Below are 22,244 nucleotides of genomic sequence, written 5' to 3' on the forward strand. Positions count from 1 at the left end.
AGGAAGTCCTAGCCAGAGCAATTAGACAACAAAAGGAAATCAAAGAAATACAAACTGGAAAGGAAGAAGTCAAAATATCACTATTTGCAGATGATAGGATAGTATACTTAAGTGACCCCAAAACTTCCACCAGAGAACTCCTAAACCTAATAAACAACTTCAGCAAAGAGGCTGGGTATAAAATTAACTCAAACAAATCAGTAGCCTTCCTCTACTCAAAGGACAAACAGGCTGAGAAAGAGTTTAGGGAAATAAGACCCTTCTCAATAATCACAAACAATATAAAATATCGTGATGTGACTCTAATCAAACAAGTGAAAGATCTGTATGACAAGAACTTCAAGTCTCTGAAGAAAGAAATTGAAGAAAATCTCAGAAGATTGAAAGATCTCCCATGCTCACGAATTGACAGGATCAATATAGTAAAAAATGGCTATCTTGTTGAAAGCAACCTACAGATCCAGTGCAATCCCTACCAAAATTCCAACTCAATTATTCATAGAGTTATACAGAGAAATTTGCAAATTCATTTGTAATAACCAAACCTCAGGATAGGAAAAAGTATTCTCAAAAATAAAAGAACTTCTAGGTGAATCACCATCCCTGACCTGAAGCTGTATTACAGAGCTCACATAGTCTGTTGAAGCTCAATCAGAGCAATATTTTTTATTACACATGTAATATGCTTTATAAGAGAACTAAAAGTCACAGTTTCTTTTTCCTAAGTATTATGAGGTTATGTATAGCTGTTGGAAGGAAACACCACAGCCATCTTGAATTACTTCCTAGCACAGAAGGGAGGGCATATCTACACTGTGCTATATCTTTTAACATTTCCTATAGGTTTCCAACACTTTTACTTAAGAAAATATTCTTTTTTTTTCACAAAACATACCCTAGCTTCTTTCCCCTTCACTCGTTCCAGTTCCCACTATGCCCCCTCTTCCCCAGATTCAATCCCATTCTTTTTCCTCTTTAGAAAAGAGACAACTGTCAAATTAGACAAAACATACAATAAGACAAGGCAAAAGCCTTCATATTGAGATTGGACACGGGAACCAAAGAGGAGGAAAAGAGTCCCTAGAAGAGAAAAAATACAGATACACCCCTCCCACTGTTATGAGTCCCATGAATACACCAAGCTTGTTAGCCTATAGCATAAACACAGAGGACCTGGTACAGACAAATGTAGACACTGTGCTTGCCACTTCAGTCTCTTTGAACGCATGCAAGCCTGCATAGGTGAATCAGGATCCAAAGTCTCTTGGTATCTTCCATCCCCTCAGACTCCTGCAATTTAATCTCTCCCTCTACCGCAATGTTTCTCTATATCCCAGTGGAGCGAACAAATGAGTCCTCCAATTAAGACTCTCTCCCATATCTGACTGAGGTTCTCTGCACTACTATCTACTGGAGCGGATTCTCAGATGACAACTGGACAAGGTACCAAGCTATGAGTATAGCAGAATATCATTAGGGATCTTTTGGTTTGCTTCTGCCAGTCATGTTTGGTTCTAGCCTAGGTCTCTGGGCTATCTAGTGCCCAGGTCTTGGGCATCCAGGTGATATAGGTCATGGGCTCCCTCTACTGGCACTGGACTCAAGTTAAACAAAACATTGGTTAGCTACTACCAGAACTTCAGCACCATCATTGCTCCCAGTACATCTTGATGACAGGATTGAAGGTTGAGTTTTGTGGCTGGGCTGTGTCCCAGTTTGCTTTTTCAGTAGTCCACAGAGTATCATCTTGTACAAAAAAAAAAAAAAACAAAAACAAAAAACCTAAAACAGTATTTCTTAATTTTCCTGTGTAACTATGACAAGGTTCCTCATATTGTGGTAACCCTCAACTACAAAATTATTTTCATTGATATTTCATAACTATAATTTTGTTATTGTTATATATTCTAATGTAAATATCTGGGATGTGTGATAACTGATATACAACCCCCGTACATGTGTTGTCCAACCACAATGGAATTGTGACCCACATATTGAGAACTTTTGGACTAGAGGTAGGGATGAATCTCAGCCCAGGTCCTTTTCATTCAAAAAGCCTTGTGGATGTTTTCCTTGGAAATTGGGCTACACTATTGGTTTTCAGAAAATGACCTTTTGTGTCAGTATCAGCCTGAGTTGTTTTGGGATTGCTGTGGAACTCCCTCACAAACAACTCAAATGAACACAACCCAGTCTCACCATGGAAGCCTTGCCTGGCTACAGTCAGGTTCAGAGACCATATCCTCCATTACTAGGAGTCCTCACTAGGGTCACCTGCATATGTTCCAAAATTCCTCCACTGGACTAGGTATCTATAACTTGCCCATGCTCTCCTATTCTAGCTTTGTCTTCTGAAACTTCTTCCACTCCCTTCCTATCTGATTCCTCCCTGGTTTCCTTGTCAGTCAAATTATCAATTTGGACATAGGAGGGCTCTTCTATTTTTAAAATTAAGCTCCTGTCTTTGCCTACACTCAGTCTACAAACCTTTATTTTGTTTCTCCTTCTCAAGTAGGTCAAAGAATCTTCCCCAGAGACCTAATTTTTATCTAAACTTTCAGGGTCTGTAAATTGCTATGATTATTATTTACTTAATACTAATATCCACTTATAAATAAGTACATATCACATTTCTCCATCTGGTATGATTTACGTCATGCAGGATTTTTTTCTTAGTACCATTCATTTGCCAACAGACTTCATGATGCCACCTTTTTTTTTTTAACAGCCTAGAAATACTCCATTGTGTAAATGTACCACATATACTTTATTTTGTTGAGTAAAATCTAGGTTAGTTGAAGTTTCTGGTTATGCATAAAGCCACAATGAACAGAGTTGAGCAATTTTCCCTGTGATATGATGAAGCATCTTTTGTGTATTAGTCCTCTTAGTGATTCTGATAGTTTAAATTTCAGAGTTGTTTTGATACTCATTTCCCTGATGGCTAAGGATATTGTACATTTCTTTATTTGTACCTCAGCCATTTGAGATTCCTTTATTGAAAACTCTATGTTTAAATCTGTACTTCATATTCAATTGGGCTATTTTTGTTTTTATACTTTTGAGTTGCTTGTGCATTTTGAGTAGTAGAACTTTATTGAATGTTGATTTTATAAAAAAATTAAAACTCTTCCAATTTGATAGGCTTCCTGTTTTTGGTTTTCTTTTTTCTTTTCTTTTCTTTTTGTTTTTTTTTTTTTTTACAGAAATGTTTTAATGACATGAGGTGTCTTTATTAACTGATGATCTTAGTGACTACACCATCAATGTTCTGTTTAGAAAGTTGTCTCCTATGTCAATTCATTCAAGGTTGTTCCATTTTTCTCTATCAGATGTAGTATGTCTTATTTTACATTGAGAACTTTGATTGACTTGGAGTGTTCATTGCTGATACTTTAACTTTTCCAGTGTGTATTTCTGGCTTTTTTTTTAATCAAAATTAAAGGAACTCTGAATTTAATTATGTGAATAATTTTATTACCTTTAATTGCCTTTAATGTATACTGACATCCAAGAATATGAAACTTTTAAAATTAATTAATATTTCTAAAATTTGTAGAACTGCCATATTTACAATTATATACCCACAAATACCTACATGTGATTTTTCAACTAATTTTCAATATACAAGTAATGTAGAGCAGGTTTAGCATGAGAATGTTCATTGAAAGTAGGCATCTAAGTGCAATGTGATGGCACATGCCTTAATTCCAGTAGTCTGTTTGCAGAGGCAGACAGACCTCTGTGAGTTCCAGTTATGTACTAAAATCTTAAGGGAATACTGAGAATAAGTGAAATAGGCTGCTTCATGAGGAGCATACCAAACAGCTATCCAATACCATATGGTCAACCCAAAATCTGTACATACAAGTAATATTTTGCACACTGAGCAAGTTGCATTTACATATACATATATATTGTGTATATAACAGTAAATAGAGCAGAGAAGAAAGCTACTAATATAAAATAGAGACATAACAAAGGCTTTGAGAAGAGGAAAGGAAGGGTTAATTAGATGATTATAATTGAATATCACCAAATAAAAACTATAAAAGCTGTAGGAAACAAAACCCTGGGAAATGTCTTTTAAATATTAATTTAATTTTTAATCTCACAATAAGGCTATTATCTGCTGACTGTTTCTGAAATACTATTTTTATTTTTCATATAAATAGGCATACTACAATTGTTCTTGCATTAAAGAAGGATTGGCCTCTCCTGATGATGAAGGTCAATATATTGACGCTATTTCTGGAACATGTAATATCAACTGTCTTACATTACCTTTGTTTTTTGCTTTTTACTTTTGTGCAACGGTTTTTTCTAATTTCTGTAATATACCTGCCCTCATGATTATCATGGAGTAAGTATGTAAGTTTTATCATTATTGACAAGTTAGAACATAAGAATAATGCATTTATAAATAATTCAAATTATTGCAGCAAATGAGTTCCTGTGTTTTATTGTAGTAAATATAAATAGACAATATTTATGTTGTTAAAATTTACATATATATATATATGTATGTATAATTTTTTTCTTACTTATTTTACTTGGTATTTTTTGTGTAACACAAATTGATGCTACATTTATTCTCAGTTTAATTAAAAAATACAACAAGTTCTGAAATTGTATTTATTGACCTCTAATGATATAGCAAAGGTACGTATCTATGCACCAGATACAACATAACTTTAATAGAAACCTTATGTTTACCTTGTAGAATATACATGATGAATCCATAATCAAGAAAATTTTAAATTGTCACACAGATGTGAGAGTGATAATTTGACTTATTAGTATGTGTATTTAACTATAACTGTACATTAACAGCTGAGTCATGAGAAAGCGTGTCAACAACAAAGGACCACAGTAACTTTTACAGTTTCAGTTTATTAAAATGACCCATAATTTTTCATTCATGTGATTGTCCAGAAGATGTTTAGCCCAACTAACTCTCATTTTTACTCTAGACACATAATAAAAGAGCATTATCTCTTTTGAAACTAAATCTGTTGAGTTGTTAACAAGGATATCAGTGTCCTAACTATCCAGTAAAGACTGACCAACAAGAAGAAAAACAATAGTTTACTTCTAACATGTTCTCAGTTGTAGAGTGAATGTAGAGACAGAAACTGTGGAATATTCTAGCAAATATATAGTTTGGTGAAATAAACATGAGGGAAAATAAAAAGAAACTGGAGGGGAGGGAAAAGAGGGGAGGGAAAAGAGGGGAGGGATTGATTATAACACATAATGTGTATGATTAATTTCTCTACAAAAGATGAGAAAAATTGGAGAGATACATGATTTATTTTTTTCCTCTATGTTGCTGTAGTTGAAGTACTTGGTTTTATATAGATTTTGATAGATAGGGTCTTTCTGTACAACCCAAGCTGGCCTCAAACATGTGACCATTCTGCCCCAGCCTGTCCAGAGCTTGGGTTGCAGTAAGATGTGCATCTTAATAGAGTAGTTTGAAGATAATAGTGCAAATAAAGTTAAAAGAAGAAAGTGGAGAAAAGACAGCGTGAGGGTGAAATAATGACATCTGGAGATCATTCAGTAAGTATTTGGTGGTTTGAAAAATATTTGTTTGTGTCAAAAGGGTGAGTTATAACCTTGTGGAGATATGGAGATATCAAGAATCAGATTCAGGTTTCCCATTTGGGCAACTAAAAGAACAGTTCTATAAATGAAAATACAAAATTCAAAGAGGAGAAATGGAAAACAGCCCATACTTTAGTTGATGAGATGTCTCAGTGAGTAAAGACACTTGCTATCAAGTCTGAGAGCCTGAGTTCAATCCCTGAGAACTCACATAGAAGATGAAAAAATACCATATCTTGAAAGGTTTCTCTGACCTTAGCAGTACATAGACTCTCCCTCCTCCCTCTCCTTCTTCCTCCCCATCCTCTCTCACACACAAAACACACACATACACACACATACATATAAATATAAATTATTACTAAACAATGTGACTTCATTAAAGTAGATGTGAAATATCCAATCTATGTTCTCAGCAGAGAATTATATTCCTGAAATGTTATTTTGTGTCTTCTCAATTTTATGAATTAGTAAAATGAATAAAACACAGTATCCCTTTACTTACACACATACAATTTGTAAATTATGAGATGATAAAAGAGACAAATTCAAAATTACATCTGTACAAATTCCAGCTATTCTGGAATTTCAGTTACTATGTTTACAATAATGTTCTAAGGAACAACAAAGAAATATACCATGACTGTTGATCTCAACACTGAGTACTGAAGCTGGAACATTGTAAGTTTGAAGCCAATCTGGGTTATTCAGTGATGTTCGTTCAAATGAAAAGAAGAAGGAATGGGAAGAACACCTCAGAATTTACAGATATCATGAATTTTGTTCATATAATTCTAACCAGACTATACAGTTTGATATGAATGTTTTGGGATCAGAGCTGAATATAAGCAGACAAGTCTGTGTCTCTCTGAAACTGATGTCACAGAGGACAAGGAAAATGCACAGGGTATCAATGATAAAACAACTTTTAGAATATTGTAGAAAATAAGTGATCAGTAAATGAACATATAGTTTTGAAAGTATGACATTTCATGAAATCTCAGAATCCTATGGACAGCATTTAAAGTAGGAGAACTTCAGAAGGTTTATTACTACACATAGAAGTTAAAGCTTAACAGTGGCTCAAATGACTTATCCAAATAATTTAGACACAAATTTTAGATCTGACACAAAAGTCACATGCAGGTAGGAGGTTTATAAATAAAAGGGCAGGTATTCTATTTCACAAAGATCTGAATAAATATATTACTCATGTGTCTTCAGGTCCTAGGAAAACAAGAGTAACACAAAACAAGTAGAAAGAAATGGAAGCACAACTGTAGTGCTGTTTGGAGAATACTTGCTGAATATTCACAAAGCCCTGGGGTTGATGTCCAGCACTACATGATCTAGAAAATGTTGGTACATGTCTCTAATCCCAGCATTTACAAGGTTGCTGCTGGAGGATCAAGGTCAGACTTGTAAAGAAGGAAGTTTGTTGCCATCCTAGGAAACCTGAGACTTCCCATAAACATAAATACATACATACATACATACATACATACATACATACATACATAAATACAAATACATAAATGCAAATACTTAAATATATAAATACATAAATAGAAAATAAGTACATCATATACTCAGAAGCCATTGGTTTGTACAATTGACATATATAATGAAAACAAAAGCACCTGCAGGGCATGGCAGTCTATCCCTATAAACAAACCATTTGAGAGGCAGAAAAAGCACATTTGATGAGTTCAACGCCAACCTGTTCCACGCAATGTTATTCTGATCAGCTAGGGCTACATACTGAGATAAGTCCCTATACAAATAATAATTTTTAATAAAGAAAATAAAACAAAACAGAAGAAATTTTAAATAGAAGTATATTGTCAACTACAATCAATGAACATAGTAATCCATGATGTAAAGGACAATTCAGAGACATGTAGTTTTACTTAATTGCAATACTGTTGGAAGCACTAAAAGGTAATTAGGGTGATGACCTTTAATACATTTTGAGAAAGGTAGAAGAGAGAAAGGAGCAGAAGGGAAATTTCAGTGAAGGAGGCCAGTTGTACTTACACACATGAAGGTTTGTGTGCTCTATTTCATTTTGTTTTGCTCCCCTAAGTATGTATTCATTTTATATTTAAAATTCTGAAAGATAGAGACATGAGTTATGAAACTATTATTCATGAATAGTAATGTTGAATTTTATAAATTAGAGATGTTGGATAATGTTTCAAGTTTCAGTACAAGGAAATAAATAGTGAATGGACATTACATGGTGCTGATTTTTTCCCTTTCTTTCATTACTTTTTTATTACTTGCTCTGGGGCCTCAAGTTTCTCTAAAGAGTTAGACATTTCTTCTCCTACTGAGGCCAGACCAGGTAGTCCTCAGCTATATAAGTGTCCAGAGCCTTAGACCATCTCATTTATGCTGCCTGGTTGGTGGTTCAGTGTCTGAGAAATGTCAGAGGTCCTGGTTAGATTAGACTGCTGGTCTCCCTAGGGGTCACCCTCCTCCTTAGCTTCCTTCAGCCTTTCCCTAATTCAACCACAGGGGTCCCAGATTTCAATCCATTTGTTGCATGTAATTATCTGCATCTGTCTCAGCCAGCTGTTTGTTGTGCCTCTCAGAGGACAGCCTTGCTAAGCTCCTGTCTAACCACAGGATATCAGTAATAGTGTCAGGCCTTGCAGCCTCTCCTTGAGATGCTGGGCCAGTCACTGAAACACCTTTCTCTCAGTTTCTTCTCCACACAGTTCTTTGAGACAGGAACAATTCTGGGTTAGAATTTTTGAATATATGATGGCAACCCCATCCCTCCACTTAATGCCCTGCCTTTCTCCTGAAAATAGGTCCACAATGTTGGTATTTCATGTGAGGACTCCTCCTTTGAGTCCTGAGAATCTCCAACTTCCCAGGTCTCTGGTACATTCTAGAGGTTACCCCAACCTCAACCTCCCAAATCCCATCCTTGAGGTTGTGTATTTATGTTCATTCTGCTGGCACTCAAGGCTTCTTCCTATCTCCCCCCTCCCCAACAAACCACATCATGTTCCCCTTTTCTCCTCTCCTTACCCTTTCCTTCTCAGGTAGCTCCTTGTCTCTGCCTCCCATGGTTGTTTTTTTTCTGCCTTCCTGGTGGTATTGAAGCACCCTAACATGGGATCATCTATTTGTTAACCTTATTGAATTCTGTGGATTGTTTCCTAGGAACTCTGTACTTTAAAGCTACTATCCATTTGTTAGTACATACCATGCATGTCCATTTGGGTCTGAGCAGGCTGATATTTTCTAGCTCAATTCATTTGTCTGCAAAATTTATGATCTCCTTGTACTTAACAGCTGAATACTCTTCCATTGTGTAAATAAACTAGGTTTTTTTTACCCTTTCTTTAGTTATAGGACATCTGGTATGTTTCCAGCTTCTGGCTATCACGGATAAGGTCACCATGTACTTATTAGACCACATGCCCTTGTGGTATGGTAGGGAATCTTTAGAATATGTGCTTAAGAGTGGTGTTGCTGGGTCATCAGGTAGATCTATTTCCAATTTTATGAGGAAACTCCAGATTGATTTCCAGAGTAGCTGTACCAGTTTGCAATCCCATGAGCAATGAAGGAGTGTTCCATTTCTCCACATCCTCACTACCATGTACTGTCACCTGAGTTTTTTTATCTCAGTCACTGTTATTGGTGTAAGGTAGAATCTCAGGGTTATTTTGGTGTGCAATTTCCTGATGACTAATGACTCTGAAAATTGTTTTAAGTGATTCTCAGCCATTCAAGATTCCTCTGTTGTGAATTCTCTGTTTAGATCTATACTCCATTTTTTTTCATTATTTGGAAGTTACCTTTTTGAGTTCTTTATATATTTTGAATATTATCCTTATATTGGATATGGGGTTAGTGAAGTTTTTTTCTCAATCTGTAGATTGCAAATTTGTCCTATTGACTGCTTTTTGCCTTACAGAAGCTTTTCAGTTTCATGAGATCTCATTTATCAATTCTTGATCTTAGAGCCTGAGCCATTGGCATTCTGTTTAGGAAATTCACCCCTGTGCCAATGAATTCGAGGCTTTTTCCCATTTTGTCTTCTACTAGATTCAGTGTATTTGGCTCAGTGTATGTTGAGGTTCTTGATTCACTTGGACTCTCCACATATCTATTCAATATGCTACTTGAAGTTCTAGCTAGAACAATATGGCAAAATCAGGAAATCAAGGAGCTACAAATTGGCAAAGAAGTCAAAGCGTCACTATTCGCAGATGATATAATAGTATAAATAAGTGAACCCCCAAATTTCTACCAGAGACATTCTACAACTGATAAACAAATTCAGCAAGGTGGCTGGATATAAAATTAAATCAAATCAGTTGCCTTCCTTTATACAAATGATAAATTAGCTGAGAATAAAAATAGGGAAACAAAACACTTAACAATAGTCACAAATAATATAAAATATCTAGGGTAAATCTTACCAAACAAGTGAAGGATCTGTGTGACAAGAACTTCAATCCTCTTAATAAAGAAATCGAAGACCTCAGAAATGAAGAGATCTCTTATACTAATTTATTGGTAGGATTAACATAGTGAAATTGTTATTCTACCAAGAGCAATCTACAAATTCAGTACAATCCCTATCAAAATTCCAATGTAATTCTTCATAGACATGGAAAAAGCAAAAAGAAAAAAACTCGATCTAGGGAGAAAGAACTTCTGAGGAAATCATCCGTGACCTCAAGGTGTACCACAAAGTAATAGTGATATGAAGTGCATGGGGTTGGTACACAGACAGACGGGTTGGTCATTGGATTAGAATTGAAGATCCTGAAATATGAAGACCTTGAATATATCTGGAAATGAAGACCGTGAAATATGAAGACCTTGAATATATCAAGTGTCCATAAGACTCTTATGGACACTTGATCTTTGACAAAGAAGCCAAAAATATATAATGGATAAGAGAAAGCATCTTCAATAAACAATGTGGTCTCAATGATCATCTGTACATAGAAAACTGAAAATCGATCCATATTTGTCACAAAGCACAGGTGTTGATTTAAAATACAACCTATATATCTTTTTCTTCTTAAGCAAATGTTTGATGTATTCAATAAGATATATAGTGGAAGAGTGGAAGTTAGAAAGATGGAAATAAAAAGAACACCGAAAAAACACATTCAGAGTTGACTATCTTGAGCCCATGGGGCTTCAGAGGCTGAAACACTAATCATCGAGCCTATAGAGACTAGACCTAGGCCACTACACATCTGTAGCAGATGTGAAGCTTGGTCTTCATGTTCATCCCCTAACAACTGAAGCAATATCTATCTCTGACTAGGGTGACTGTCATTGGATCAACTTCCTCTAACTAGACAGCCTTGATGAGCCTCAGTGAGAGAGAATATGCTTAGGCCTACTGTGACTGGATGTCCTGGAGTGACTGGTACACAAAAGAGCTCCTATAACTCTAAGGAGAAGAGGGGTAATGAGGGTAGGGAGTAAGAAATTTGTAAGTTTGGGTCTTTGAAGAGAGCAGAGATGGGGACTCTGTAATCAGGGGGCACTGAATGAATTTTCAAAACTTTGTGTAACTTGTAAAAAAACAAAGAAATGAAAATATCTTCATTTTTACTTATGAATGTATGCAATATATGTTAGAGTTTGCTCTTTACCATTTCTTCTGTTTCTGCTGAAGTTTTATTCTTCCTAACAAGCCTTTTGTACCTTTAATGATGTCTTTCTGTGTATGGCTTGCTAAATTAGACTTGTTTCTGTCAGTGTGGGTGTCACCTCTTGTAAATGATGTAAAGTTATGTTTTATTTATTTTATTTTGGAGTTCTGAATATAATAAAGATGCCACATGAAAGAGGTGAAAGTCAGAAATTAGAATGATTCAAGTAAAATTGAATAAAGTTTCAACCAAATGTAAGCTGGATGTAAGGAAAGTCATTCTATAGTGTGGTATGTAGGCACAGATGCTCTGCAGGGAATGAGAGTGAGAGAGGAACCCTTGTAATGAAGACAACCTTCTATGGAACTCACTCACCCAGTAACCATCAGGAAAAGCCTGAAGGTAATAATGTGGACTTAAGCCTGAAGGTAATAGTGTGGACTTAAGCTGCCTCCTTCATTCAAAGTGCCATTTAGTTCAAACTCAATCAAAGGCCAGAATGTTAAGTGTATACTTACAGATATAATTTTCGAAGTGAAGTATCCACCAGAAACAACAAATTAGGAAAATACAGAGTGGACCTAACAATGCTGAAATGGACTCTAAGTAATACCACACCTGACAGAGGAAGGAAAGTAAACACAAGAGCTAGACAGAGCTGAATTGTTTCAGAAAAAAGGTAGCTTAGGCAGATTTGATCCATAAAGTTCTTTCCCATGGGAAGAATTACAGGGTTTGAGTTTTTAGTCATCATGTTAAATAATGAGTAAATGGATAGATATACATTGTGTTCATATGCCAAATTGAACTTTTGTCATCCAGCTAAATATTTGTGGTATAAATTAAGTATAACATTTAGTTTTAAAAACATAAACCTAGCACTTATGAGTCATAGGTAATATTATTTCTATTTGCTTTCAGAAGTGTACCTGCCAGTTGGAATTCAATGAGCTTGGGTGTGACATATACAATTTGGAGATTCATTGGTATGTGTATTCAGCTAAATTAAGTGTACAAAATCATCCATCTTTGGTATGAAAATTTTCATGTATATTTAAACTTCAGGATTAATAATAATGTAAAGTGACACAAAAACGAATATGAGATTGCTCTGAAATATTTGGAGCTAAGTAAGTAAAGAGAGAAATTAGGTAAAATAAAAGCCACGCAATTAAACAAAATAAGCATCAGTTATATTGTGTTAGCTGAACCCTTTTATTCAGAGCTGAAGTATCTTCATCACACATAAATTATACTGCTAGATTATATAAAATATCCACATATTCAAATTAATATTGTACTTGTTGCTGTATGCTTGTGGATCCCCATAAGAAATACATTCTGTGAAATATTTCTTCTAATCATAGTTTTACACCATATTTATAGTAGTACTCAAAAATTTCCTCCTGCAGAGTAGTTTTCCGGTTCAATGAGAAAGGGGTTGGTTGTCCACATAAACAGTCCTGCCACTATTGTATCATGGGTACTACCTGCCTGAACACTTTGTACTGTAGTTGGGTCTGGCCATGGATAACATCCTAGTTTTCTCCATCAGCTTGCACAGCTCAGCAACCTCCCTGAATGCTAGTCAACAGAGAAATTTGAGGGTTGTTTTCTGTGTCCTGTGACGAAAGTGTGTGATGTCTTCAGTAATCAGGTCTTATCATCTAGATGTGGTGGTACTATTATCAATGGCCTTAGACCACATTGTTTCAAGTGCCTCTACAGGCTCCCTGACCAATAACCAACAGAAGGAAAAATTGTGTTTGACACCGAGATTTTCATTTAATATTACATGGCTTTATGGAGAGTATTATTTACATCTGTTCAAACTCGGAAGTAATTTCACCACATGACCTTATTATACCATTCCTGGGCATTTAACCAAAGGAACTGATATCTCATTACATAGATACTATCATATTCATGGTCATTGATTTTATATTGCATTACAGCTAGAACTGGAGACAATTTAGATGATCAACAGCTGATGAATAGACCCCCAAAATGCATACATATACATAGTATAACTTTGCTTACCAGTCATGAAAATGTGACATTGAGAAACTTGCAAAAAAATGGACATAACCAAAAAGAATTATATTGAGTGAGGTCACTCATGTCCAACAATATAATTCTAAATGTTCCCTTTCATATGTGGCCTCTAGCTTTTGATCACTTACTTGTAGGTTTAACCCAGAGTTTATGTTGAAACTAGAAATGGCCCATTTCTTGATAGGATGCATTTGAAAGAAGGATGTCAGAATATAAGTGTGATGAAAGTAGAGAAGGAGAAAGTAGGGAACAGATGTTCGTCAGGGAGTTTTATAATAGAGCAGCAAAAGAAGGACCAAGGGAAGCCTTAGAGTCTTCATGAAGTTACATTGGCTATAATGATCTTAAAGCGTGAGTAAAAGTATATAAACAGAATGATAAATCTCATGTCATATGAAACCACATGTGAACTGCTGTGATTTTAAAAGAATGAGAATGAAGTGAAGGGTAGAAGAATAGAAAATGGGTCAATCAAAATGAAGAATTATAGAAGATTTATGATCTCACTTGCTTTTAAGCTAAATTAAAATAAAAGATATGAATAGAAAATGTATTTTAATTCATAGCAGCACATTGAAACACATTCAACACACACACACCAGAGTGTGTGTGTGGGTGTGAGGGTGTTTGTTTTTATGTGTCCTGTCTATAAACAGGTTGGTGCCATATACAGTTACAAACATCAACTGAGAATCCTGAAATATATTCCCCAGGAATATAAGAAGCATTCTCAAGAGACATAGAAAAGAGAATGCAATCAGATAATAGTATAAAGTCACATTTGGTTATTAAATATACCATAGATATCTATCTTTAAAGATAGCAGGAGTAAAAAAATCACGTAGTATAGTTCTTGGTTGTAAATATGTCTGCTAAATATATCCTGAAAATACAAAAAAAGTACTTTATGATATCTTGTAAACAACATCATGAACAGAATTCTAAAATCATTACAAACTATTAATATTGGTGTACATGCAAGTATCAGGATATTGATTACCAAGTTTTTTAAGCCAATAGATAAAAGGCTTTTACAGAATTTTAAATAATTTCTTTAGATTATCATGTATGTGTGTATGTGTGTGTGTGTGTGTGTGTGTGTGTGCACGCACATGTTTGATGAGAATAAATTATTCTTGTCTTTTATGAAGTAATTTTAATCATTAACTTTTTTTATAGGAGCTTTCCTTGTAACAACACTTTTTCCAGAAGCATCAGCTCTATGTTGTAATTTCTGGGACATTAATGAATGTGGAGTAAAAATACGTTGTTGGATCTATAATTCGAAACGATTGGTCTACGTGTTTATGGGAATATGTAAGTGATGTGAATTGTATGAATTTAAATAAATAAAGTTGATTTTAAATTGTTCAATAGGTAATAACTATAAATAAGTACTTTGATAATTAAAGGCTTATATAATTATATAGGAAGTATTTTATGAACTTGTAATACATAAGTTATATAAAGGCTTATATTTTTCTGAAAAATGCCCTCTATATTTCTGTGTTATTCTTTAAGGAAGTGTAATAATTATTATACATTCAGTGTGTCTACTAATTTGCATGCATATTTATTTTCCCTATGATTTTTTTGAGAGTAACACTGTTAAATATTAGATAAATTTTAATAAAACTAATATAGCTGTTTGGTGGTTTGAATAGGTATCACCCCCACATACACACATTCATCTGTTTGAATGTTTGGACCATAGGGAGTGACACTGCTAGAAGTTGTGGCCTTTTGAAGTAGGGGTGGACCTTTTAGAGAAAGTATGTTACTGTGGAGGCAAACTTAAGTACTCCTATGCTCAATCTATGTATGCCCCGTGTGGCAAACAGTCACATGCAGCCTGCAGATCAAGATGTAGAACTCTCAACTTCTTTCCACCACCATATCTTCCTGCACTCCAACATACTTCTCACTATCACAGTAATGTACTAAAACTCTGATTGCATAAGCCAGTCCCAGTTAAATGTTTTCTTCCAGAAGAGTTATTGTGGTTTCTCTTCTCAGCAGTAACAGCCTAAGATGGGAAGTGCTACCAGGGAATGGAGTATTGCTATGATAGGCCTGACCATGATTTAATGTGGAGGAATATGGATTTGGGCCTATGGGTTAGGAAAGCAGTGGAATGTGTTTTAATTGGGAATAATGAGTCACACTAATAAGAACATAGAAAACATTGTTTTTGAGGGTGATTTGAACTGTGGGTGCTGGGTTCAAGAAGCTTCAGAGGAGAAGGATTTTAGTTTGTTGCCTAGAGATCATTCTTGTGATATTAGTGTGCAGAATGTGGTTACTCTTAGCCTTGTCTGAAGAGTCTACCTGAGGCTAAAGTGAAGAAGTTTGGATTAATTTCATTGGCGAACAAAATCTCAAAGCAGCCTAAGGTAGAGTATCCTGTGGTTCACTTTTATGAAGAATGGTTTGATTAAAAAGAGCAAGAAAAATACAAAACACACAGTTCATGGAGAAAACGGGCACCAGGAAGTGCAATGGAGCTAAATCCAATGTTCAAGCAGATAAACATATTAAACGCATGAAGTGTCATAAAGGGATTTGTGACATCAAGACATGCTCCCACCAAGGTAAATTTCTATCTTGTGAAGAGGAATTAAAAACAGGTCTAGGCATTGAGGTACATGCCTTTAATTCCAGCACTCAGGTGACAAAGGCATGCAGATATCTGATTTCATATTCAGCCTAGACTACAGCTGGAGTTCCAGGACAGTTGAGTTTAGGCAATGAAGGAAACCATGAAAAACAGAAATCTGGTGAAAATAGAATTGAAAGAGGGGTCCATGTTACAGCTCCAGCTAACAGCAGATATATGGACATCTTTGGATATGTGGTTCTAGCTTTAGAAGCAAGAATAAAAGAGATTATAGAATCTTCCTCTGTGACTAAGGAAAGTTGCTAACAGGAGGACTGTGTCAATGGTGTCCCTGAATGAAGACCCAAAAATTTTGGAGATGCAAAACTCTTTGGATACCTGAAAAAGAGAGCTAAAACATGGGGAATGAAATCAGTCCAACAGAAAGATGTGTGTTATAATCAACAAAGGTGAAAGGAGATGAAAATTTAAATAGAACTTTGACGTCAGACACAGACATACAGAGTTCAGAGTTTGCCAAGCTGGGTTTTTGTCTTTTTGTTTGTTTGTTTTATTAGTGTGTGTGTGTGTGTGTGTGTGTGTGTGTGTCCTGTTTTGTTTTGACTTGATTTGGTCCAGTACTTCCTGACTGTACTCTGTTCCTTACCCTTTGGAACAGGATAATGTATATCCTGTGTCATGCTGGAAGTATGCGATCTGTTTTTTGATTTTCAAGTTACAAAGGATTACTGTTAAGAGATTACACGAATTTCACAAGACACTCAGAGCTTTGGATTTTAAACAGTGTTGACACTGTGGTAGACTATAGGGACTTAAGAATTTGGATAAGGAAAACTATTCTCAACAATAAAAGAACTTCTAGAGGAATCACCATCTCTGACCTCAAGCTGTACTACAGAGCAATAGTCATAAAAACTCCATGGTATTGGTACAGAGACAGGCAGGAAGATCAATGGAATAGAATTGAAGACCCAGAAATGAACCCACACACCTATGGTCACTTGATCTTTGACAAAAGAGCTAAAACTAGCCAGTGGAAAAAGGACAGCATTTTCAACAAATGGTGCTGGTTCAACTGGAAGTAAACATGTAGAAGAATGCAAATTGATCCATTCTTATCTCCTTGTACAAAGCTCAAGTCCAAGTAGATAAAGGACCTTCATGTAAAACAAGAGACACTGAAACTAATAGAAGAGAAGGTAAGGAAGAACCTTGAATACTTGGACACAAGAATTTAGACTGAATATATTTGTGCATTATAATTGAACTACAAGCCTATTGAGGCTAGGAATTAAAATGTAGTGGTATGGTCCCAATAGACCCATGTGTTTGAGTGCTTGACCCATAGGAAGTGGCACTATTAGGAAGTGTGGCCTTGCTGGAAGAAATGAGTCTCTGTGGAGTTGGGCTTTTAGGTCTTCTATGCTTGAGCTATCTTCATTGTGGCACAGATTTTACTTCTTATGAATGTGGATCATAATGTACAATGCTCAGCTCCATCCACATGACCATCTCTGCTTGCATGCAGTCATACTTCCCACCATGATAATCATGAACTAATATTCTGAAAATGTAAGCCAGCCCAAATAAAATGTTTTCCTTTATAAGTGTTGCCATGGTCACAGTGCCTCTTCACAAAAAAAAATAAAATTCAAACTAACAGAAGTTGTAAATAACATGATCAAATAACTAGTCTCTCTCTCTCTGAAGATTAAACTTGGAAGTGTCTTCATTTTTGGTTAGAAAAGACATATATTATACCATATTAACTTATTGAAAAATCTCCAAAGTATGAGACTATTGGTGTCTAGTAATGCTTGAGAGGTATCACTGAATGGTTCTTTTAAATAAAGTGCAAATAAATATAGGAACTTCATGAAACAAATATTGGATCAAACTGACAACATATCTGTTAAGAGTGACAGAAAAAGAGAATTATACTAATTCAGATACTTTATCTAAGAGTTCAAGAATGATGGGCCCTACACAAGGTGAATGCTTAAATTTGATAAAATATGTGTACATAAATGACGTGAATAATGAATGTGATTTAATTGAACTGATATAAACATGTTGAAACAGAAAGTAATGTTGCATGTGTGCAGGTTTGTGCTAATGTGTGTAGTTAGTGCTGTGTACACTTTGGAATATTCTCCACTAGGATATATCTACTGTATAGACATAAACAAGAGAATGCAATCAGAAAAGAGAATATGAAAAAGATTTTAAATTCAACAGAAATAAAAAATCAGAAAACAATTACAAATTAGAAATTAGAAACTAATAACACAGGGGCTGAAATAATAAAGTATAATTTTAGTGGCTGACTCAAACAAGCACGAAAACAATCAGGTAAGTCTGGAGGAAAGTCATTTCAAATTAATACTTCAAGCAAACCCAAAGCAAAGAGAATAAGAGTTAGGGACAAAAAGCTATAGGAGGTTTTGGTCACCATTTCGAAGTACCAAAAAAAACACAATGTAATCTCACTAAGTGATGAATCAATAATGACCATACAACATTACATGTCAGACACTATTCTGATCTCAAAAGAAGGAAAAAAGTCTCTTTTGAAAATATGAATAAATACTTTCAATATGGAAAATATGAATAAATATAAATCAGATATATATTATGTATATTATTATTACATTTTAAATTGCTGTAAATATAGCTGATCTTGGTATTTTATAATGAAGTTTATATAGTCCATAGTCTGGGAGTTTCATATTTCAAATAAGATTATAATATCTGCTGCATCAGATCATCATCCTCAACATAATGTCTGGGACCTGTCTGTCATAGAACAACCACACTGTGAGACAGGAAGCTAAAAATCCAGAGCTTAGGCTTTGTCCTACAATGGGAAAAAATCAAGGTCAATGCGTTGTAAAATCCAAATCTGTAGTATTCTCTATGAGTCACTTACTGTGCCCTACCTCTAATAAGACTCATCACCAGTTTATTAATTCAATACAGAAAAGCTTCCAATGCATAAATATCCAATCTATAGCAATCTATCCCTGGCCTCCAAGATCTATGATCCTCTCATAATATAAAATATAATAATCCCATCCTCACAGTGCCAAAGACCCTGAAATATCTCTGAAAATATTAAATCCTCAGGTTTAACTAGGACACTTTCAGATATGAGCTGAGGTGTTAAAAAGTTACATGTCTACAAATTAGGAGGGTGACAAACACAGGATAAACATCAGTAGTCCAAAGGAAGATTTCAGGAGGCAGAGAGGAGTCCCGAAGCCAGAACAAAGACTAAAAAGTCCAGCATGGAAGATACAGAATCTTAAAGCTCCAAATCTGATATTATATAAACATTGTAATGCTGGGTGGCCCCTCATTTGACCTGTGATGTTGGTAATCCTTTAGGACCCAGAATTTTTATTTTGCTCTGGCTTTGCAAATTATCTATAACTTTATCTGATGCAGTAGAGTATGTTTTACTACTCTGCTTGTCTATTGTCCACTTTGCAGGTCAATTTCCAAAACTCAACTTGACATAGCCCTGTTAGCCTATTCTGTATAGGCTTGAACCTAGTAGCACATTTTGGTATGGTCGTCAGAACTTCCCATGAGAAATTTTTGAAGTTGTCAGAACCCCCACAGCACTTGATTTTGCTTCGCTGGACAACTTAGTCCACTTAGTAAGATCTGCTGTCAATATGAGTTGTGATACTGAAGACTCAGCCATGGCTATTGTTATAGTTCTCACTTGGCAGCAAGGAGAGAAAGTTTCCCTGAGCAGGAGTTGATTTCTGGTGCCAAGGGCATCTTTAAAAAGTTCTGGAATTTCTTGTAGGCCTTTCTTCATTGTTCTGTTCCACAACTGTGCACTCCTACAGTGTCACACTAATTTCACTAGCGAGTGCTTACTTATGTTTTGTTCTTGAAAACATGGTTTTACTCTTTCCTGACCAGGCTATAAAATTTTAGCCTAAATTCTGAATAAAACCAGCAAGTAATGCCTACTGCATATCATTTCTGTTTGGTTGTTTGAATATTGCCCTGTCAATATTAAGCAGATGTTTTGGTACTTCTTTGCACTATGTTCTATGCAATCACTCCAGGTCAGTCTTTTTAAGAATACAGCAGGATGCTCTGTTCTCTCACAGGTCCTTCTTCTGTGAATGTGTGGTTTTCCACCTGTTGCCCCCATTTGCTGTGGAAAATGTATTCCATGTAACTGTCATGAAGTTCTCCCTTCCTTTGGATGTTAATTCCTCATTTCTTTAGTTATCAAGCATGGAAACATTTAGTGTATTGTCTAGATGTTTTGCCCCTGTTGTCAGATACTTTTTTTACTAGCACACCACTCTTCTTGGAAGAGCTTCTAGGTTTATTTTTAATAATTTCTCATTCTTTTCTGAAATTTTTTGCTTCCAAATGTTGATTACAGTCATTCACTCCTTATAATTTTCATGGATATATTACTTGTCTATCACAGGTGACTATGTCTTTGAGATGATATCTCTTAAAACAGATGCCATAGTCTAGAAATGGAAAAGACTTCTTAATATTTTTTGTTGTTTGAAGTGGCTGTATTAGTAACTGGTATAGATTTGCTACAACATTTGGACTTAACAGGGTGTTTTTCTTTTGAAGCTTAATTACTTTTATGTAATATTTATATTTTTTTAAAAATTTGAGACAAAATTAAAGGTATAAAATAATTATTAGTATTTATGTGTGAACAATATTTCAATCAATTAAGCTACATAGAACTTAATGCAAGTCTCAGTTCTTATTGATAGTCAAATTTTGAAATAAAATTTATGTACTTGCAAATTAACATAGTTTAGTAATTCTTGGAGTATTATTTTTCGGAAGCTATCTGATAAGCCTGAAAAACTTAGCAAACATTTTAAAATACACAATTTGTCATAAAATTTTAATATTTTATAAAAGGGGAATTAATACCTTCAGAAGGAAACTTAGGTTTTATTTGAGTAAATTACTTTTTTTTCATTAAAAATTGTTAAATATTATATAGTTACACTTCTACTATTTATGTTGTCTTAATTTCAGGGATTAGCATGCAAGTATCCGCATTCTTGCTTTGTCTTTATGGAATTTTCAGACATGATTACACGGTAAATGGAAAGACTAAAAGTCTGGATACACCTGTAAATGGTGGAAAAACAAAACATGAAAAGAAAAAACAAGAGCAATTAGAAAGAGTAGTAAAAGAAATTAAATGATTTCTTCATTGGGTAAGAATTGTTTGCTTCCTCTTTGTCAATGGAATATCATATTGATAATTTTAAAACAATGATTGTGAATAGCTGCACTTAAGATATGCTTCATATTGTCATACAATTTTCAATTGGTAAATAAAACTGCTATTTGTGTTAAGATTGCTGAAGATATTATGAAACGTACAGTTTTGTTAACACCTAAAATACTGTGGAAATTTTTTCTTCATCTCATAAAATATATACTGAATATTTGTCGTTTCCTCTACCGTTCCATTTCCCCACATACCCTCACCTCCAGATGCATCTCCTTCCTACCTCTTATTAGAAAAGAATAGGCTTCTAACAGATAAAAAGCAGGCATCCCAAAATAAAATATAAGCTAAAAGAGAAATCCATTGCACTGATGCTGGACAAGGCAACCCAACAGAAGGACAAAGTGCAGGCTCAAGAATCAGAGACCAAAACTTTCCCACTCTCAAAAATCCCATAAAAATAATAAGCTGAAAGATACAATATGCGCAGAAAACCTGGTAGAGACCCATATAGGCTCTGTGCTTACTATTTCAGTGTCTGTGAATTCACAAGAACTTTTTAAGTCGATATAGGGGACCTTTCTTGTCTTTGTGCCTTCTGGTTCTTACATTCCTTCTGCTTCCTCTTCCTGGGAGTTCCTAGAGCTCTAACGGGAGGGATTTGTTCATAATATCCTATTTAGAGTTGTGTGTTCCAATCTCTCTCTCTCTCTCTCTCTCTCTCTCTCTCTCTCTCTCTCTCTCTCATGCCCTTCAGTTCCAGCTGATTTTCCCTGTACTTCCTGCCTCCTTGTCCACATCTGATCCTTATTTTCACATCCCCACCAGCCCCCTTCCCATTGACAAAACCTGTTGTACATTCAGCTCGCAGGGTGATCCATGTGTTCCCCCACCTCTCTTAGAGCCTTCCTCTATACATAACCTCTGTGGTGGTTTGAACAATAGCAGTTCCCATAGGTTCATAGCTAGTGGCACTCTTAGGAGGCCATATGCCGTGTTGGAGTTTAAGTGGCATTGATGGAGAAAGTGTGTCACTGGGGTTGAGCTTTCATGTTTTAGATGTTTAAGCCAGATC

General features: G+C 35.2%; 1 protein-coding gene across 1 annotated transcript in view; it reads left to right on the forward strand.

Moving 5' to 3' along the window:
* Positions 1-21,140, forward strand: part of LOC114638521 (solute carrier organic anion transporter family member 6A1-like) — an 82,681-nt gene extending 61,541 nt beyond the window's left edge. The window contains exons 10-13 of the mRNA XM_028787038.1: positions 4,176-4,363; positions 12,174-12,238; positions 14,487-14,624; positions 20,968-21,140. Coding sequence (XP_028642871.1) covers positions 4,176-4,363; positions 12,174-12,238; positions 14,487-14,624; positions 20,968-21,140 — 564 coding nt within the window. The remainder of the gene's footprint in view (positions 1-4,175; positions 4,364-12,173; positions 12,239-14,486; positions 14,625-20,967) is intronic.
* Positions 21,141-22,244: the final 1,104 nt, after the last annotated feature.

The sequence above is a fragment of the Grammomys surdaster genome, unplaced genomic scaffold, assembly GCF_004785775.1.
Source record: "Grammomys surdaster isolate TR1022 unplaced genomic scaffold, NIH_TR_1.0 125604, whole genome shotgun sequence".
In the NCBI taxonomy this organism is placed as follows: domain Eukaryota; kingdom Metazoa; phylum Chordata; class Mammalia; order Rodentia; family Muridae; genus Grammomys; species Grammomys surdaster.